The sequence below is a fragment of the Sturnira hondurensis genome, unplaced genomic scaffold, assembly GCF_014824575.4.
Source record: "Sturnira hondurensis isolate 20B ecotype Veracruz unplaced genomic scaffold, ASM1482457v3 Scaffold0001120, whole genome shotgun sequence".
Lineage (NCBI taxonomy): Eukaryota > Metazoa > Chordata > Mammalia > Chiroptera > Phyllostomidae > Sturnira > Sturnira hondurensis.
In genome coordinates this window covers 2,950,292-2,969,205 of record NW_028073751.1, presented here as the reverse complement: position 1 = coordinate 2,969,205, position 18,914 = coordinate 2,950,292, and the positions used below count along the sequence as shown (strand labels likewise).

General features: G+C 39.2%; 1 protein-coding gene across 1 annotated transcript; it reads right to left on the bottom strand.

The window, feature by feature from the left end:
* Positions 1 to 10,505: 10,505 nt before the first annotated feature.
* IGIP (IgA inducing protein) lies at positions 10,506 to 15,563 on the bottom strand. The gene is given in 2 exon segments (XM_037061789.1): positions 10,506 to 10,802; positions 10,804 to 15,563. Coding segments are annotated over 2 exon segments (162 nt in total). The 5' UTR covers positions 10,855 to 15,563; the 3' UTR covers positions 10,506 to 10,691.
* Positions 15,564 to 18,914: the final 3,351 nt, after the last annotated feature.

Here is an 18,914-nt window from a genome sequence, read left to right as displayed (position 1 = left end):
TGCCAAAGAAGTTGGACCCAAGAAGGAACACACCAAGGCACATCATAATTACATTAGCCAAGACTAAAATGAAGGAGAGAATCCTAGAAGCAGCAAGAGATAAGGGGACAGTCACCTACAAAGGAGTACCCATCAGACTGTCAGCGGATTTCTCAAAAGAGACCTTACAGGCAAGAAGGGGCTGGAAAGAAGTATTCCAAGTCATGAAATCCAAAGACCTACAGCCAAGATTGCTTTATCCAGCAAAACTTTCATTTAGAATGGAAGGACAGATAAAGTGCTTCTCAGATAAGGTCAAGTTCAAGGAGTTCATCATCACCAAGCCCTTATTATATGAAATGCTAAAGGGACTTATATAAGAAAAAGAAGATGAAAAATATGAACAGTGAAAGGACAGCAAACTCACAGTTATTAACAACCACACCTAAAACAAAAGCAAACCAAGAGGACAGCTAGATCAGGAGTGGAACCATAGAAATGAAGAACACATGGAGGGTTAGCAACAGGGGAGTGGGAGGAGGAGAAGGGGGGAGAAGGTACAGAAAATAGCATAGACAGTAGGTAGAAAATAGATAGGGGGGAGGGCAAGAATAGTGGGGGAAATATAGAATCTAAAGAACTTGAGACACGTGGTTATAAACTAAGGGGGGGAGAATGGTGGGGGAAGGAGTGTGCGGGTGGAGGGGAATGAAGGGGGGGAATAGAACAACTGTAATGGTATAATCAATAAAATATATTTAAAAAAACAAAAGAAACTAAGCAAACAACTAGAACAAGAACAGAACCACAGAAATGGAGATCACATGGAGGGTTATCAGTTGGGATAGGGAGGGGGCAAAATAGGGGAAAAGTATAGGGAATAAGAAGCATAAGTGGTAGGTACAAAACAGATAGGGGGAAGGTGAGAATAGTATAGGAAATGGAGAAGCCCAAGAACTTATATGTATGAACCATGGACATGAATTAAGTGGAGGATGCTGGTTGGAGGGGGGTTGGAGGGTGAAGGGGAATAAAGGGGAGAAAAAAATGGGAAAACTATAATAGCATAATCAATTATATATATATATATATTTAAAAGAACATAGTTGAGACATTCTGTTTCTGGATGAGAAGACTCAATGTTGTAAAGACATCAACTCTCTTCCAATTTACTTTATGTAACCAATAAGATCTTAACCAAAGTCTTAACAGGACTTGTTAAATAAAACTTGACAAGCTGATTAGAAAATACATCTAGAAGGAAAAATATGTAAGAGTAATACAACAATTTAGGGGAAACAAAACAAAGGAGAAAAATATACTGCATCAAAACATACTCAATCCCTGGCTGGTGTGGCTGAGTGGACTGATCATCAGCCTGCAAACCAAAGGATTGGTGGTTTGATTCCCAGTCAAGGCACATGCCTGGGTTGCGGGTCAGGTCCCCAACAGAAGATACGTGAGAGGAAACCACACATTAATGTTTCTCTGCCTTTCTTTCTCCCTCCTTCCCCTGTCTAAAAATAAAAAAATAAAATCTTTACAAAAATAAAAAGTACTTTAAAAACATACTCGAAAGCTACAACAATTAAAATGGTGTGGTTCTGGTATAAGGAATATAAAAAAGTTTAATGCAACTGAAAAAAGAATCTAGAGTCAGGTATTTACGAAAGTCTGAATATGAGAAGAGTAGTGTTTCAAGTCACTGGAGAGAGGGTGTCCTGTAGAATAAATAATTCCGAGCAGCATGTAACCCTCTGCAAAAAAAAAAAAGTTAGATTCCCTAATTTACACCATACCTGAAAACAAATTCCAGACAGAAATACAACTATAAAAGAAATTACCAAAAAAAAGTACAAGGAAATATGGGAGAATGTTTATTCTGGGGAGAGAGAAATCTTTAAAAACTATGAAATACAAAGCCATAAAGGAGAGGACCTATACACTTAATAAAAATAAAAAGCCTCTCTATAGCCCATAGAACCATTAACAAGGTTAAAAGGATCAGCTGGCCTGGACTGAGGGGTGGCTTGTTTTGCCTGGGAGCAGAGTGGGAGACCAGATGGCCTCGAAGGCCTGTCTTTTCCTTCACAATTCCTTCTCTGAAGACTGGGTTCAGGAGGAAGTAAATAAGCACCGGAGGGTGACTACTCCCTATTCATCACCCCCAGAGTCCTACAATCAAGAGATAACTCAAGTCATAGTTATTAAGAGCCAGTTCAAAACAGCTGGATTAAGTGGTACAAGGTGCCTGACAGGAGTCTTGAAGCAGATGTAAGGAGTAAAAACAGTTTTGCTGGCTCTGGGTGAAGAGTGGGAGGAGGGCTGCCTCTCTATCAGACATCATAGTCTCCAGTCCTTACGTCCATCTTCACAGAGCAGATGTGGCTCAGGCAGCTCTTCCCCAGACCTCATTTTCTCTTTGTAGAGAGCTTTTGGGAAGAGCATGTGGGTTTAATCACCTCCATGAGACCCCTCAGCTCCGTGTGGATCATTGCAGCCCTGGGATGATATTTCCTTCAGAGATATCTTTCAGGATTTGTAGGCTGAGGAGTAAGGAGTAAATAAGCACAGCTGGGGATAAGACCAAGGCACCTGACCCCTCATGAAAGGATGCTACAGAGGAAAGGAGAAGCTACTGGTCTCTGGGAAATTAAAAAATGGACTATGGAGCTTAGATTCATGTCTAGGAAAGGAAAGGAAAGGGAAGGGAAGAAAAGGACTCCATATCAATGCAAAAACTGGCTAAATATCAACTAGGTACCAAGCACTCAAATGAGAACAACATAAACAGACCCCAGTGAAGTCACCCAACCCTCAGTCCTACCTCTGAGATGACACCAAACCAGTACCCCCCTACAATCTGGCACAAAATATGGCAGTTCAGAGTGTTTAATATTGCAATCAAATTTCGGGGAAAATAGGAGATAGGTCCAGTAGAGAGGGTAGCTCTCTTTCCTTGAAGCTTAAGCAACTAATAGTCCTGTTGGTCAGTGAGGCTGAAGGATGCAGCCTCTTAGAGACTCCTTAGGGGAGGGTTCCATCTCTAATCTCAGATCAGGACCTGTGATTACGAACGTATTGGGGCTGTATAACTTGAAAGTTTTGAAGAAAACTATAGATCCTCTTCTCAGAAAACTATACCTTGAACATAAAGGTATACTCTTATGAAAAATTTTAGGAGCTTTACAGACCGCAAAAATCCTTAAGTAAATCCTTTACCTAAGGATTTCTGCCATAGGCAAACCATTCCTTTTCTTACGCAAGACCTGTTTCCTGTAGCTGATTAACTGCTATCTTAGATGACCAACAGGTGAATTAATATTCAGCACTGACCTCTAGTCATCCCACACCCTTGGCAGATGGCAGAGTCTATGCTGTTGCATGTAGCCAGAAGGAAGCAAAGTCCCTAGACTGAGACCAAATTTTGTTTTTCAAAAGAGGACTCTCTTCAGTCACCAGAAAACCTCAGCCACCCAGGCCTGGAACAGAGACACTAAGTGACAAACCAAAAATAAATCAAGTCCAGTATACAACTAGGCCTGTGGAGAGAGAGCCACAGACTGAATCTTCCTTGGGCTCGCAGGAGAAAGGTACGAGGGTAGGCCAAAAGCTGAATAGCAAGGGATCAGAATGGGTCCCCCTCCCTTCATTCTAATGCGGACTAGTTAATCATTCTACCGAGGCTTCTGCTGCTTTCCTGGTTCTTCCACTGGGAATGCATTGGTTGCTGGAGGCAGTGTACTTATTGACCACTCAGGTTCCACATGCATCTCTCCTTTTTCCAACAAAAAGGATAATGATGAGGACAGCATTTGCTGAATATTATTCTGGGCCAAGAACAGTGCTATAAGCTCTTGAAAAAAATTATTTCATTTAATATTCCCAACACTTAAATGAGGTAGGCACTCATCCCATTTATAGATGAGGAAATTGAGACTAGGGAAGGTTAGGTAGAGATATTTAAGGCCACAGAACTAGTGAGTGAGAAAGCCTGGATTTGCATCTAGGCCTGATTTCAAACCCAATACCTTTATTTAATCTCCATCTCCACACTCCTTCCCGAAAAATCAGGACTCAAATTGAGGCCTTGGAAATCCTCCAGAGTGATGATCTCCCAGTTTTCCCTCAGCCTACCACGTAGCAGCCTGGTTCTCGTCAGGGACTCATTTAAAAATATATATTTATTTATGTTTTAAGAGAGGGACAGAAACATGATGTGTGAGAGAAATGTCAGTCTCCCACGTGCCTCAATTGGGAACGGGGCCACAACCCAGGCAGGTGCCCTGACCAGGGATCGAACTGGCAACCCTTCAGTTTGCAGGCTAGTGCTCAATCCACTAAGTCAAAGAGCATCAGGGACTCATTTTATGGGGAGCTGGTTGGAAACTCTCAAACTCTATCTCCTATCTCTGTATGACCTTGTTATTTAAGTTCATATTCCATACCCCTAAATTTATTGTGGAGCCTAACTTTGTTTTAAAGATTTTATGTATTTATTTTTAGAGAGAAGGGAAGGGAGGGAGAAAGAGAAAGAGAGAAATATCAGTGTGGGAGAGATACATCGATCAGTTGCTTCTTGCGTACTCCCCAATGGGGACCTGGCCAGCAACCTGGGCATGTGTCCTGACTGGGAATCAAACTGGTGACCTTTTGGTTCACAGGCTGGTACTCAATCTACTGAGCCACACCAGCTAGGGCTGGAGCCTAAATTAACTTTAAACTCAGCTGAGCGCAGGCAAATTATTTCCTCCTCAGGTTTGGAATCAAGGAGGAAGACTCTTTGTCACCTCCCGGGAAAGTTGTTGGAGGAGGGGCCAAGGAACAGAGAGAGAGGAGCCAGGATATGGTGAAACATCATCAGTGACGTTGGTTGCTCTATGGAGGCCGTATTTCTCTGGACACCTTCTGCCCTTCGGCATTCAGAAACAGGGCATATTACCCCTCGGATGGCTCGTCTCCTCCCTTCCCTCAACTAGTGGATTCCAGAGAGAGTAAGTGCCCAGCTTACCACGGGAAAAGCCCAAAAGAATGCTGCCCATCATACACTTAGTGGCCAAGGGTCCCCTCGCTGCAAAGTGCATGCTGAATGGCCAGAGCCCCAATAAACTGTGCTTTGGGGGGCAGTTGGGGGCTGAGTGGGCATTAAGCTATCTATTGTGTCCAGGGTTACCACTGTTCTTTCCCCAGAGCCTCATCTGGAGATGAGATAGCTACAGAGAGGGCGTGCTTAGGCCCATACAGAAGTGGGAGATACAGGAAGCGAAGGAGGGTTGGCAGCAGGCAGAGAAAATCATCTCATATTCAGAGCCTAGTCTCTCCCACCTGCGGACCAAAGGTGAGATGAAACAGAATGATGGTACTTGCATTCAAGGTGGATGAGGAAGCCAGCCCCAGAGGCACAGCTAATATCCAGGAATGCCCTGGGATCACTGGGGTCCAGTCACTTAGTGAACAGATGTTTATTGAGCATCTGCTGTGTGCCAGACCAGTATGAGCACTGGGGATGTCTTAATGAGTCCCACTCTCACAGCATTAGCTCATCAACAGAAGAACACAGAAAAGACAATTTTGGACAGTGACAAGTTCTAGGAAGAAGACTGAATCAGAGCAGTGAGGGAGAGTGATTGGAGGGGCCGCTTTAGTTTGGGTTGCCAGAGGAGGCTTCCTTGAAGCAAGAACATGAAAGTTGGAGCCTGTTTACATAAAAGGGCGAGCCATGTGGGGATCTGGAGGGAAATACATTCCAGGCACAAGGAAGAGCAAAGCCAAAGACCCTTAGGTGGCAATGGGCTCTGTGTATTTAATATACAGAAAGATGTCTAGTATGGCTTCAGAGAAATGACTAAGATGATGAAAGAAAGGAGAGAAAAGTGGAAAATTAGGCAGGGGCCAGATCACTACATTTACAAGCTGGCTGCTGTGTGAAGAATGGGTTTCAGGGGGCAAGCAGGGCAATAAGGAGACCAGTGAGGAGGCTGCTAGGTGAGAAAATGGGTGACCATAAAACCTGTCATCCAAACCAGGATACTTGTGCAAGTGAATGGGGATGCTACACACAATTAGCCAGGGACAGCAGGCATAAAACCAGGACTTGCCGCTGACTAAGTTCTAGCTGCAGTCGACACGCCCCAGCCAGGACTGTCACAGGAAGTTCAGCAGTTTTTAGCAGTTCTGCTCTGACACAGAACTCCAAGCTCCAGGAGAAGGAATCACTTTTCTTTTGGGTCCCAGGTTCCTGGCCTGGTGCCCCACGACTGAGCGTTTGGTTTTTGTGTCAGTGCCAAGGGCTATAGTTACAGCACACACAGGAGCAGCAAGTCCTTTTCTTGGGCTGTCTGGTGCAGGGGCTGCCCGCTCTCTGCGACAACCAACAGCATACAGATAGAAGAACAAATGGGGAGTATGTGGTCACCCCTTCTCCAAGTGATGTTGAGAGGGTGGAAGCCACAGAGCTTGAACAATCTCTGAGTTCCAGAGCAGGGATTCTTAACTTTGACCTCAGGGGGTTTGTGAAGCAGGTGAGAGGGCCCCAAGCTTTCATCAGAGTCTCAAATCTGACTCCAAAAGAGATAACCTTTCCTTTAGAGAGCAGTGGTTCTCACACTTCAATGTGCATCAGAGTCACCTGGAGGGCTTGTTACAATGAAGATTGCTGGGCTCCAACAGGCTCCGATTCAGTTCACTCTGGAGTGAGGCCCAAGCATTTACATTTCTAATAATTTCCAAGGGGATGCTAATGTTCTTGGTCCAGGGGCCACCTTTGAGAATCACTTCATTAAAGGATACAAAAAACATGAGGGGTTTTAGTTTAAATGATAATATTCCCTTTTTGGACAAGAGTTCTAACAAATGCCACAACTCTTTAAATCACCCCTAAATCCCAAGGAATTTCATATTTTATTTTTGGAATAAGCCCCTGGAGAGTGACAGACTCTGGACCTCCCCTCAGAGGTCAGGAAGCATCTGGGAAATAGCATTTTAGAGGATGCAGGGAAATGCCTGCAGAAACGTAAAAGCCCAAGCAAAACTCTGAGCTGGAAACTACAGGACTGGTCCCAGCAGATCTGGGCAGACCCAGATGTTCTAGAGACTGCCTCCTAATCCTTTTTGAGCCTCTGACTAAATGGGCCAAGATAGGAGGTCTGCTGTAAGGAAGGCACGGTGTCTGCTAGGGAATACAATCTGGGAAAAAGAAAGAAACCAACTCCACTAGACTGAATTCAAGAGCTCCATTCACAGAGCCCTTTGATCAGGCCATTGTGGTGAGGACAGGAAGAGGCAGGAACAGTACTCAGGGCAGTGCTTACTTTAAGCAAGAGCAGTGGAAAGAGGCCTGGAAGGGCCATTTGCCAGCTTTCTTCAGACCTGCTCTACATCATTCCTTCATGAAAGTAGAGGGGCAAAATGAAAATGTGAATTCATTCACGACTCAAACTTCAAAACAGGAATTGTGGCTGTTGAGCTATACAGCGAAGTCCTCATTTGCCACAGAGAACACTGGCTTTGCCATCCAGCTAAGTACACCCTGAGGTGAGCCAAGACCCTACAAGTCAGGGGAAGAGGAGGCAGAACCTCACAGGGAAGGCAATACACTAGAGTGGTGGAGACCAATGATGTGCTTTGGTATCAGCCTGCTAGAACCCATGACCTGAATTCTGACTGGGTGACCCCTGGGGGTGTTACTTAATTTCTCTGCCCCTTGATTTCCTTTTCTGTAGAATGGGGATAATTAGTAGTGCCTATCTCCTAGGGTTGTGGTAAGAATTAAAAGAAATAACCTAGACAAAACATTTAGCTTGGTGCCCTGCACATTTTAAGCACCCAAAATTAGTTTTTTAAAAAGGGGGGGTGGGCTTGGAAAAATTTAGGATGGTGGCAATACAGATTCACCTGGGTGTCATAGCCAGAGCCAGGGAAAGAAAGCAGAGCTAGGCTGGAGCTACTGCCAATCTCCCCAGGAGGCTGACGGAGAGATTCCTGCTCCCTAGGGAAAGTTTGAGGCATGAGCTGGGCACGCAGGGCGAGTCAGGATTCTTAGGATGGTGGGGTTAACTGGACAACCCTGCTGGCTATACAGTGGGGATATCCTGCTTTTCTAAACATTGCAACATTCAGTGAGTGTTTCTGTGACATTTTCTCACTGCCAACCTAAGTGCCAAATGACCTGATTTGAACAACTCAACATGAATGAAAACCAACGTTAGTAGGAAAACTGGAATGACATTATTGGAAATGCTCTGGAGATTTGCAATATTAAGGTAAAATCCTCATTTCCAGGGGGAAAATGGCTCCTCCTCCTCAGGTTCTAGAAGGATGTGGGGGATAATGCTGTGGTAAAAGCAGTTGTGACGTGTCAACTGGCCTTGAGGTTAGCGAGCAGTCAAAGCTTGAAAAAGAGATCTCAACTTGGATCCTGAATGAACAGAGCTGTGTCCAAAACCCAGTTCCCCAAATCAAAAAGTCCTGTCTGCTTAGAAAGTTGTTACTGGAAGTGGGAACAAGGACATTTCCAAAAACCATGCAAAAGAGCTAAAAGACGACATACCACATACCTAAATAAAAGTTATCAACAGGAGGTGAGGGTAGGAAGATACTGACAATTATACCATTTTAGAAAGGAAAAGAGCTAAATAAAAATGACAAATAGTTCTGTTGAACATGCTGGACTCCTTACTTAAGGGGTCCCTGTGGCTCCACAAGCCTCACTCTATTTCAAGTCTGGGATGTTTCAAGCTCTGTATCTGGAGTCTTTAAAAGATTAAGGCTGCAGGACATTTAGGAAAGGGCCTGTCTTCTGGCTTTTCACCTCCTATATTTAACTGCAAATAATGGCTAGAATTTCCATCAAAAGCTCCTGTACTTGAGAGTCCTCCTGAACAGAGACCCAGGACAGAACGGGGAATCTAGTTTCCTCTTTAAGTACCCACCTGTCCTGAGTGCTCCCCGAAATCAGAGGCACTGAAAAACAGGGAAAACTAGTTTCTTAGCACCCCACCTACCTCCCCAAAACAATGGCACACTTTAAGTTTTCCTACAGCAAAATTTCTACATTATTTTTATTGGAGTTTGTGGTTGTCAGATGTGGAAGCTAATCCAAGAGCTAGTCTGCTATTCTCTACAAAGAAGGGACTTTTTAAAAAAATTATTGATGAGAGAGACAGAGATCAATTTGTTGTTCTACTTATTTATACATTCATTGGTTGCTTCTTCTATGTGCCCTGACCAGAAATTGAACCTGTAGCCTTGGTGTATTAGGAGATGCTTAAACCAACTGAGCTACTAGCCAAGGCAAGAGGGGATATTTTAACAGGAAAAAAACCCAAAAGGATAACAATGGTTTCTTGGGACTCACCTGGGGAAGCCTGGAACTGTGATACTGTGAGATACTTCAATGATCATGCATCATTGAATATATGAATACAATCACTGTCATATACATTTAAAATAACATTGAAAAATTTTTCCATAGTGTAATTTTTGCAAGAACCCTACTCCTGCTATTACTTGTTCCAAGCCTTCCCATATCCAGCCTAAAGGTAAGTGGAAACACCAGAAAAGATAAAATGAGGAGAATGCCACAAATAATACTTTCAACTCCATTACTGAAGATCAAGGAAATATCATTCACCTGAAGCCTTCACTGATTTTTGAGTTAAAGGCCAAAACTGGGATGGTTCTTCCTGGTCATATGATCTAATCTTCTATGAAAAGGTCCCATTAAAATTATTCTGAAGGATCATTCCTGTGCCACATTTTTATTGGTAACTTTAATCACTATCTACCACTCCACTCACTAGAAAAGCAGTTTTAAAAGATCTTATTTTCAAGTACAACTTCTATTTTCTGCAGAAGATACTCTTCATCTTGTCATTTTCACTTAAAAATAATTTTAAAAGATTTTATTTATTTATTTATTTTTAGAGAGAGAAGGGAAGGAGAAAGAGAGGGAGATAAAGATCAATGTGTGAGAGAAACATAGATCAGTTACCTCTCACACACCCCCAACTGGGGACCTGGCTGACAACCCAGGCATGTGCCTTGACTGGAATCAACTCTGCAACCTTTCAGTCTGCAGAACAACGCCCAACCCATTGAGCTACACCAGTCGGGGCATCATATACTCTTTTGTAACCCTTCCATTACCCCAAACCAACTTCAAGTTTAAAACAATGGAAAACAAAAACCTTCCATTGGAATAGAGGCATAATCTATGGGGAAAATTTTTCTTTCTCTTCAAATTGTGACATGATTAAATCATCACAACAGAGAATTTTTAAAAGTGACTCAGGAAGCAAGATGAGGAAGCCATTCACATAAAATCTTTAAAAAATAAACAAACTTGTTTTAAAAAATAAGTTTTCCAGTGTGAGAGAGCACACTTAATGCTTATAGACAATTAATTATCAGGCAAGTATACCTGTCACTGAATCCTAAAAATGGTTTCCATCTATAAAATATTAAAAAAAAAACACAGCCCAAGAGCAACCAGACCCGCCCCCGCTCCCCCCAAAGGCACTGAAACAAAAGACTGATCTGTTTATATAGTCACATGAAAAATAAACATCTTTATTTTTTGCCTACTTTATTTCATTTTTTCAAATAAAATTTAAATCTGTACAAAGTATACTGTTACAGTATATATTTTGTAAGAATCAATGCCTAAAAGAATCACAATACTTCAATAAGCAGTACAGCAGACCTTGCTAGTTTCAGCTTTGATATTGAACAAACTCAAGCCAGCTGATGCACAACACATTTGCTTGGTTTCCACATGGTGAGTTCCCAGCACTGAGATGGGAGAACATGACAGCAAGTATGGTTTATATTACAGCCTGACAAACTGCGCTTCTTCGTGTGATAATAACTGCACATATTTAATACAGAATGCTCAAATTTACTTTTAAAATTGCATTTGCTTACTTCTTAGTTGGCAAAATTAAGCATTCTTAATGGGGTCCCCAAACAGTGCAAATTAATGATATTCTACTGTATAATTGGCACATCTCCAATAAGGATTAACTTGTAAACTCAAAGAAGAATATCACAACTTCGTCCTAAATTTTAACTAATGTACATCTGGTCCATTTAACCAAAGTCATTTTGGAAAGATATTAAAGAATAATTCTATTTCTGAAAGGATATTGTTTTGACCATTCTTCAAAGAAGATAAATTTTTAAATTGTCATTAAAATGTTTTACTATAAAAATTTTACAAACTTGATTAGAAATTTCAAGATGATTCACAGCAGACAAATACAAACTGTTTATATTCCAACAATACCTACTTTTAGACTTTCAAATAGAGCACAACCATGTCAGCTGTGTTAACTAAAATTCTGAACAATGTACTAAATTTGTAAGTGGTGCTGGGTCTAGCAAGTGTAAATACACAGTATATTTTAATGAAAAGAATTGTCTTCTTTATACTTTATTTGTTTTCCCATAAGGAAACATTAATGTTTACATTCTTTAATAAAGTTAATCTTACATCAGAATATAACTTAATACTGTCAGCAACAGGAACCACACACAGTAAATAAGAAGCACATTTAAAATAAGTCTAAATTCACATAGATTAACATTTGTTGGTTAATAAAATATTGACAGTATTACAATCTTACAATATTTACAGTAAGAAAAATCTAGAGTAATATATACCTTTCACAGCAGGATTCCTCTTTTTTTTTTTTTTAAATTTCTTCCAGTTTGGGATTGTGTATAGACAAAAAACTCAAATAAAGCAACTCTGCAATATAATCTTAAAATAATGGCTACTGGGGGAATTTCTATCACAACCATTGAAAATAATGGTGACTTTTCACGGAGTCTGTGGCATCTGAGAATCCAGTTAATTAACCAAAGTCTTGCTCAAACCAGCCTCAGTTACCCAGATTTAAAGCTGCAGAACTCCGGTCTTCCCTGACTACTGAAAACCCAACAGATTTTCTCAAAATGCTCTAAGAAAAGAGGGAAAATAGGTTTCAGCTCACACCTTATGGCTAGCACATTCCCCAATTATGCTAAAAGAGGGCCAATTTCATCCCCAAAGCATTCCAAGAGTTTACCCTCCAACTACAGGGTACTCTGAGACTGAACTCACTCATTCCTTAACTCTTATGCAATTAGGATAAGACATGAACTTGGCCTATATAATACGCACCAGCATCTTAGAGACTTGGGACTGGGGCAAAAAAAACAGACTAGGTTGGCTTGTACTGAGATCAACAAGGAAAATGGGAAGCGATGCACATTTCCAATTAGAATGGCAAGAAGACCCACATCCCTAAACTGGAATTTTGCCTGGGCATCAGAGTTAGCACCCCCTCTCTGAGTACCACAAGCAATTAGGATGTGTGCTCTGGGCCTCCTCCAAGAGAGAGCAACTACAGTAAGTAACACCATGTGGGACATTAGTTCAGTGATGACTCCCGAAAAAGCAGATACCATTCTTGAAGCTGGGGCTGTCCACAGCACCTGAAGGCACTCATCTGAACTGTGACTGGTCCCAACCCTGCTTACTTTAAGAGATCTATCTGATGGGCACAGAGCACTCAGGGATACAGCTGCTGGCTACTTTGGACTCTAGATCTCACAGGTAATCAACAGGTATCAGAGATTGAATTAGCAAACTGTACCATAGCTCCTTAAACAGACACTGTCAGGTTTGAAACCAGGTGAAGTATGAATCTTCACTGTCAGGTCAAAAATCAAAGTGGGAGTCTTCCCACATCAGCCAAGATAATTTTGTCAACCTTAGAGGAGTTGGACAGTTTTTCATATTGCAAGTGATTAGTTTACTTATTTTAGTCAAGCTGGATTGGCAAACCAGACTGATCTCTTTAGTTAGCTTTGTTCTGATTCTATGTATGTGTAAACCCAAAACTGTTGTATTTGGGCTAAATACACTGACAGAGAAAATTCAAACAACAAAAGTTTTCAGCAAACTTCTGTGGCATTTTCTTTTTGGAAGTCAATGCAAGATCTAAAGGTATTTCTACCTAACAAAGTCTGTTTAAGTGTTTCGTGTTATTTCATTTTTGGTCCTATACAGAATGCTATGACTTCTATATAGGTCTGAATGCTGCTCCATGTAGATTCCTTCTGTGTATCTAAAAATATATACTTTTCAGTAGTTCAATACATGGTTAATCTTCCCACAGAGGAAGATTTTCATAATCACATGTTGCAAAGTAGAAAAACATCTCCTTTCTAAGAAAGGAAATATACTTTCCTATTGTACACTTTTGAATAAGCCCAAAGGCATGCACCAAAAGTCATTATTAAAGTTAATACATGCACTAAAATGGTGTAGAGTTACACTTAAAGTGCTGCTTCTCAATTTTTAAATTTGGAGAAGACATCTTGTCAGTTGTTGACTCAAAGATCTCCCCCCACTCCACCCACCCCACTCCATGGCATCGAGAGAGAAAAGTAAGAAGTATGTACAAATCTTTAAATTACTCTTTACATGGGGGAAAGGACAGATATAACAGCTATCCTAATTATGAACTGGATTCCCAGTTTTAAATAAAACCAATATTTACTGGTAAAAATTGTCAAAGCTAATACATCCAAAGAAATGTTACTAGTAAATAATGTTCTACATAGAGAATAATTTACTTTGGTTTTATGCACTTTCTCAAAAATAATACTGGTGTCCCATATATCACCAAACTGATGTGTTCTAGCAAAGTTGTAAGGCAAATCTTTTTTTTTCCCTAGTGACATTTTGTTTCCCAATAGACAAAACTAAAATCTTTTGGTGAGGAAGGGGTTAAAAATAATGGCTAACCCCTTGGCATCCTGAGCATTGTGGTTTATCAAACTCTACCCTGCTAGAAGCTATCAGGCACCCTGACCCCTGCCTTGAACCAGAAATGGCTCCCATGTCTAGAGATGCCCTGACTCCTTATGAATAGCTCTCAGAACTTTGCTTCTTTTTCCTTCTGTCTGGATGTTAAAATGTCTAACAAAGCTGGTTGCAATGTCACATTTTGCTAGTAGGGGCCACCATCTAACAATAATTCCAATCTGAAATGTTTTAGGCCAATAGCTAGTTCCTAATTTTATCAATTAATTGCATAAAATGTTCTCTATAGAGTTTACTTAGAGCAGAGATCCTTAACTTGCTATTTCAGATGTGTGATGCCCCTGAGGTTGTTTGCGAAATTATCCATGTGCATTTTTCTGGGGAGAGGGTCCATCACTTTCATCAGATTATCAAAGGTATTTATGACCCCGGAAAGGGGTTACAGGTACTTAGAGGGATACCCGTAATTCACTTTATACCAGGATTGGGAAATGGGGGCAGAAAACTAAAAATGGCCTAAAAAAGGGGGGGAGCCAAATTGCTAATCTTTTCCCCTTATTCAAAATAGTGCTTCAAATTAGGAAAAATAATTAAGCTGATTAAACTCTATTAAAAAATAAAGCCACTTTCTAAAAACTTTCTCATTTTCCATATATGGTAAATTTAGTCTCCAAGAAAAGGTTTGGAGACTGGATTTTTCTCTTTCCTCAAAGGAAATTTATACATATAATGTTGATCATTATCCACATTTAAAGTTTTGACAACATAAAACTTAAGACAAGTCTAATGATGTAAGCCTTTCATTTATGATTTTGAGTAAAGGTATCTGGAGTCAGATACAACTCTGTCAACTCATTTCCCCAAATTGGTCCATATTTAGACAACTACTGGGCACAATTCTACTAGGTAAGTCTAAAATCTGAACAATGGAAATTTAACTTTCTACCTAAATTAAAAACAAAGCCAAAAGGTTCCAGCCACAAACATCCACACTATATCAGAGGACTTTCTCATTTCAAACACATTACTGAATTTTCAACGCAATTTACGGACATAAGATCCAGAACAACTAGCAAAACATGCTGAGAAGAGCATGTCAAGAATTAAAACATTACCCCCTGCCCACCCCTCCCAACCAGAAACACACTCAGGCATTCCAAAAATAAACCAGATCTAAAGAGAGGCCTCTCACTTGCTGGGTTTAAGTATGAAGTGCCTAAAAGGCTATGGGATAGGGAATATAAAATGAAATAATTAAATAACTTACAAAAATAATTTTAGCCAAAACATTTCTGTTCTATTGACAAAACCATCAACCTTTTTTTTTGCAATTCTGAACCTGTGTTGCACAATCTCACTAAGACAAAAAATATGTTCACACGTATATTTTTTGTTCTTATTCTTTCTAGAGCACATCTTGAGGTTATAAGAATGTCTCTAGTTAAAATAAAGTCTTTTATCCCTTGCCACACCCCCTCAAAAAATGAGTCAACCTTGAATTCCAAAAAGGAATATTCATTTAATATAATTCTTTCTATACCAGTAATATCACATAGACCATGAGAAGACTCTATGAGCACTATGGAAAACTACATGAAAGAGAGAGCGCCACTTGCCACCCACTTCACTTCCAGATTTTAAGCCAACAGCCAGCTAGACTCAAATCTCATTGACTTGAGGGAAAACAAATCACTCTAGAACCAGTCCATCTTAGGCTGGAAGTTGGATCTCAAAGTATATTCATTCATATATATATACACATATACACACACACATACACACACANAGAGCGCCACTTGCCACCCACTTCACTTCCAGATTTTAAGCCAACAGCCAGCTAGACTCAAATCTCATTGACTTGAGGGAAAACAAATCACTCTAGAACCAGTCCATCTTAGGCTGGAAGTTGGATCTCAAAGTATATTCATTCATATATATATACACATATACACACACACATACACATATATCTCTCAAAGAATATATATCCCTTCATATATATATATATATATATATATATATATATATATATGTCTTAAGCTTTCACTTTGTCTATTCAAATAGCTTAATAAAGCTCACATTTACAAAGGATTTTATTGGCAAATAAAGGCCCATATTAAAAACTTCATCAAAACAATTTTTCTACATAGCCAACACTAAAAAATATTTTCTTGGATTTATAAAGCATATTTAATTGCATATAAGCTTGCTTTGGGTGGGATATTGAAAACGTAACTCTAAGAAATCAGAAAGACTAGAAACAAAAGTGAAAGTGATTAGTCTTAACTTCCAAAAAATCAAGTGCAAAGGTAAATAGTGCAAATAATGAAAACTAGAAAATTTATAGGCAATTTTACAGAATTTTTTCCTGTTTTTGCACTTCTACATACTGACAATTTTATAAACCCTAACAACTATGCAGCATGGAAATGGGCTATCATTTATCTCCATTGGCTAGACTCACAGAAGCCTTTCAGAGACATTTAAATCACTGGTTCTTGACACGGATTTGGGAATTCACTTCTTTTGAAACAATTACTAAGGGTGAGGGCTATTTAAGAAGGCTCTGGACTGACTTGTAACTGTATTATAATTTCAAATCTGATACATAATGAGTTGTGAAAATTACACTGTCAACTCTACAAAATGTTATAAAAACAATTCTGATATTAATAATCTTGACAAAAATTACTTTCCAAATACAAAATCAAAACTCCTCATTTAGCTATCTTTAAAGAGATTTTATCACTAATGTACACAGATTTGGGTAAAATTAAACTTGAAAGTAATCTGTCAAAATCACTAAACTAGAAAACATGAGTTTATCTAAATATACTTGAATCATGTCACTTTAAAACAAATGTTATAGAAATTCTTTATCTTAAATAACTTAAAATGCTCTGGGAATATTGGGAACAGAAATATAAACACAATCAATTCATTCTACAAAGGGCATAGAACTTCCAAGATGTACTAAATTATATTATTAATATCTTCCACCACTGAACTCTTGGAAATTCAATTTTAAAGTAAGAGAGGTAAGAATACAAACTTGAGTTTGGGAGGGGGTTATCTAATTTCAGAAATGTAGTATTCTGAGGGTCTCATAAGATCCATAATTTTAAATGGTTCTTAGGATTGCAAATGTAGAAGAAATAGGAAAGATACCTAATATTGTAATTTAGTATTTTTTTCTGGTTTATTGTCCTCTTCTAAGAAATTCATGTGAACCCAAGGCTCAAGATTCTGTAAAAGCAAGGAATAATAAATATACTGTAGACCTCTGTGGACGGCAAAATCAGATGATTTTGATCTAAGGACCATTTTGAAAAGTAAAGATAAGCTCAGGAAAACAGATACTAATAAATGATATATATTCCTCATAGTTTAAAAATTATCTCTGTAAAAAAGTTTGAAATTTTATCTTCTCTAAAAGTAGTAAGTCCTCAGTACCAATTTGCCATGACCAGAAAAGTTGCCATTCCACAATTACTCTACTTAATTTGTCCAGAAAAGAAAAAATCCTACATGTAAAAACACATTTGTATAATGCATCATCATCATAACATCTAGTTACAGGCCAACAACTGTCTCACAACCAACAAGGTACCCATTTTCTCTAGCTTTACTGAAACTTCCTTAACAAAATCGACTTCACTGCCCTTAGCCAACAACTCTTACTTAAGACTCTACCTTAGTATCTTTTCCTATCTCCAGTAAAAATTTCTCCCACTTTTCCTCCAAACCTTTCCCTTACATACATCTTACACTCCCATACTCGAACATATCAAACAGCTCTCCTTTTCTGCTTTCAGATTTCCAAACCAGTAAGTCTCAGCCCCCAGTAACTTACCTAAAATACACATACTTTTTACTCTCTTCAATTTACAAATTTCTTAATGAACAATATTGCTATCTTTCAAACTACCAACTTCAGCCTATGGAGCAAACACCAGTCACAAAAACTGCCTGATTACCTCATAATACAAAAATGTTTCTGGGGTCAGTTAGCTGTTAAGGTAGGAGTCAGCAATCTCTTTACTTCCTTCTCAAGGGGGTAAGCTTTAGTGCAGCTGGCAGGCCTATGACAAGAATAATAAAGGAGAGACAAACAGGAAGATGGGTGAGAGAAAATGCCAAATGTATTTTGTAGGGAGGTAGGTCACGTGCCACCAACAACTACCTACACAGGAAACTGTCAACCCATTCCAAGTGAATGGGACTTTGACCCATTCCCAACACATGTCTAATAATTCATTAGCTGATGGCCATTACTGTTGGACTAAATCAAAGTGAATACATAAGTCACCTGTCCCATTAGTTTGACTGCAGTTTACAATAAGGACATCTTAAGTCCTCTTAGGATCCTTCTGTGTTATCCAGTTTAGACCAAAACACATGCTAAGAAGAGTATTTCCATGTTTCTCAAAATTCTAGAACATAAAGATTTGGTCCTTGAACTTGGAGGCCTCTTGAATTATTAAAGTGCACCCTAAATCAAGAAAATTAAACTCTTTAAAATTTTTCCATGAAATGTTATAAAAATGTAATAAACAAATTATTAATAATCACTGAAACAAAGTATGTATTCATGAAAATGCAAAAATCTTGCAATTCTAAAATGAATAAAATACTTTTGATCAGTAAGTAATTTTTTTTACAGAGTATCACCACCATGTTTCCACCTGTTAAACAAGACAATTTTCCACAAAAGCAAAGCACATCAGTAAAAAAAAAAAATACCAAACATAATATGGGGACAAAATAAAAATAAATGAGTAGCCATGAAATTCTTTTTAAGAAAAATATTTTTAACACGTGACTTTTGCCACATTCAAACTTTCCTAAAGATGTAAATTGCCTAGACTACTCAACATCAAAACTCGATAATCAGTTTAGCTGAAAGATAACAAACTGTTGGCTTGAAACCAATCATCTTTCACTTTTCATCTGGTTGTTCTTGAATCAAGAAATTCTACTTGACTCATGCTAATTAATGCCAGTTTAAGTGATCTTCACTTAGCCCATAATAATTAATTTTACATTCAAAAAGAGCCTGTCAAATGACTTGGGCCTTGAATTTAGGTTTTGTTTTAGGATCAAAAAATTTTCAAATATTGAA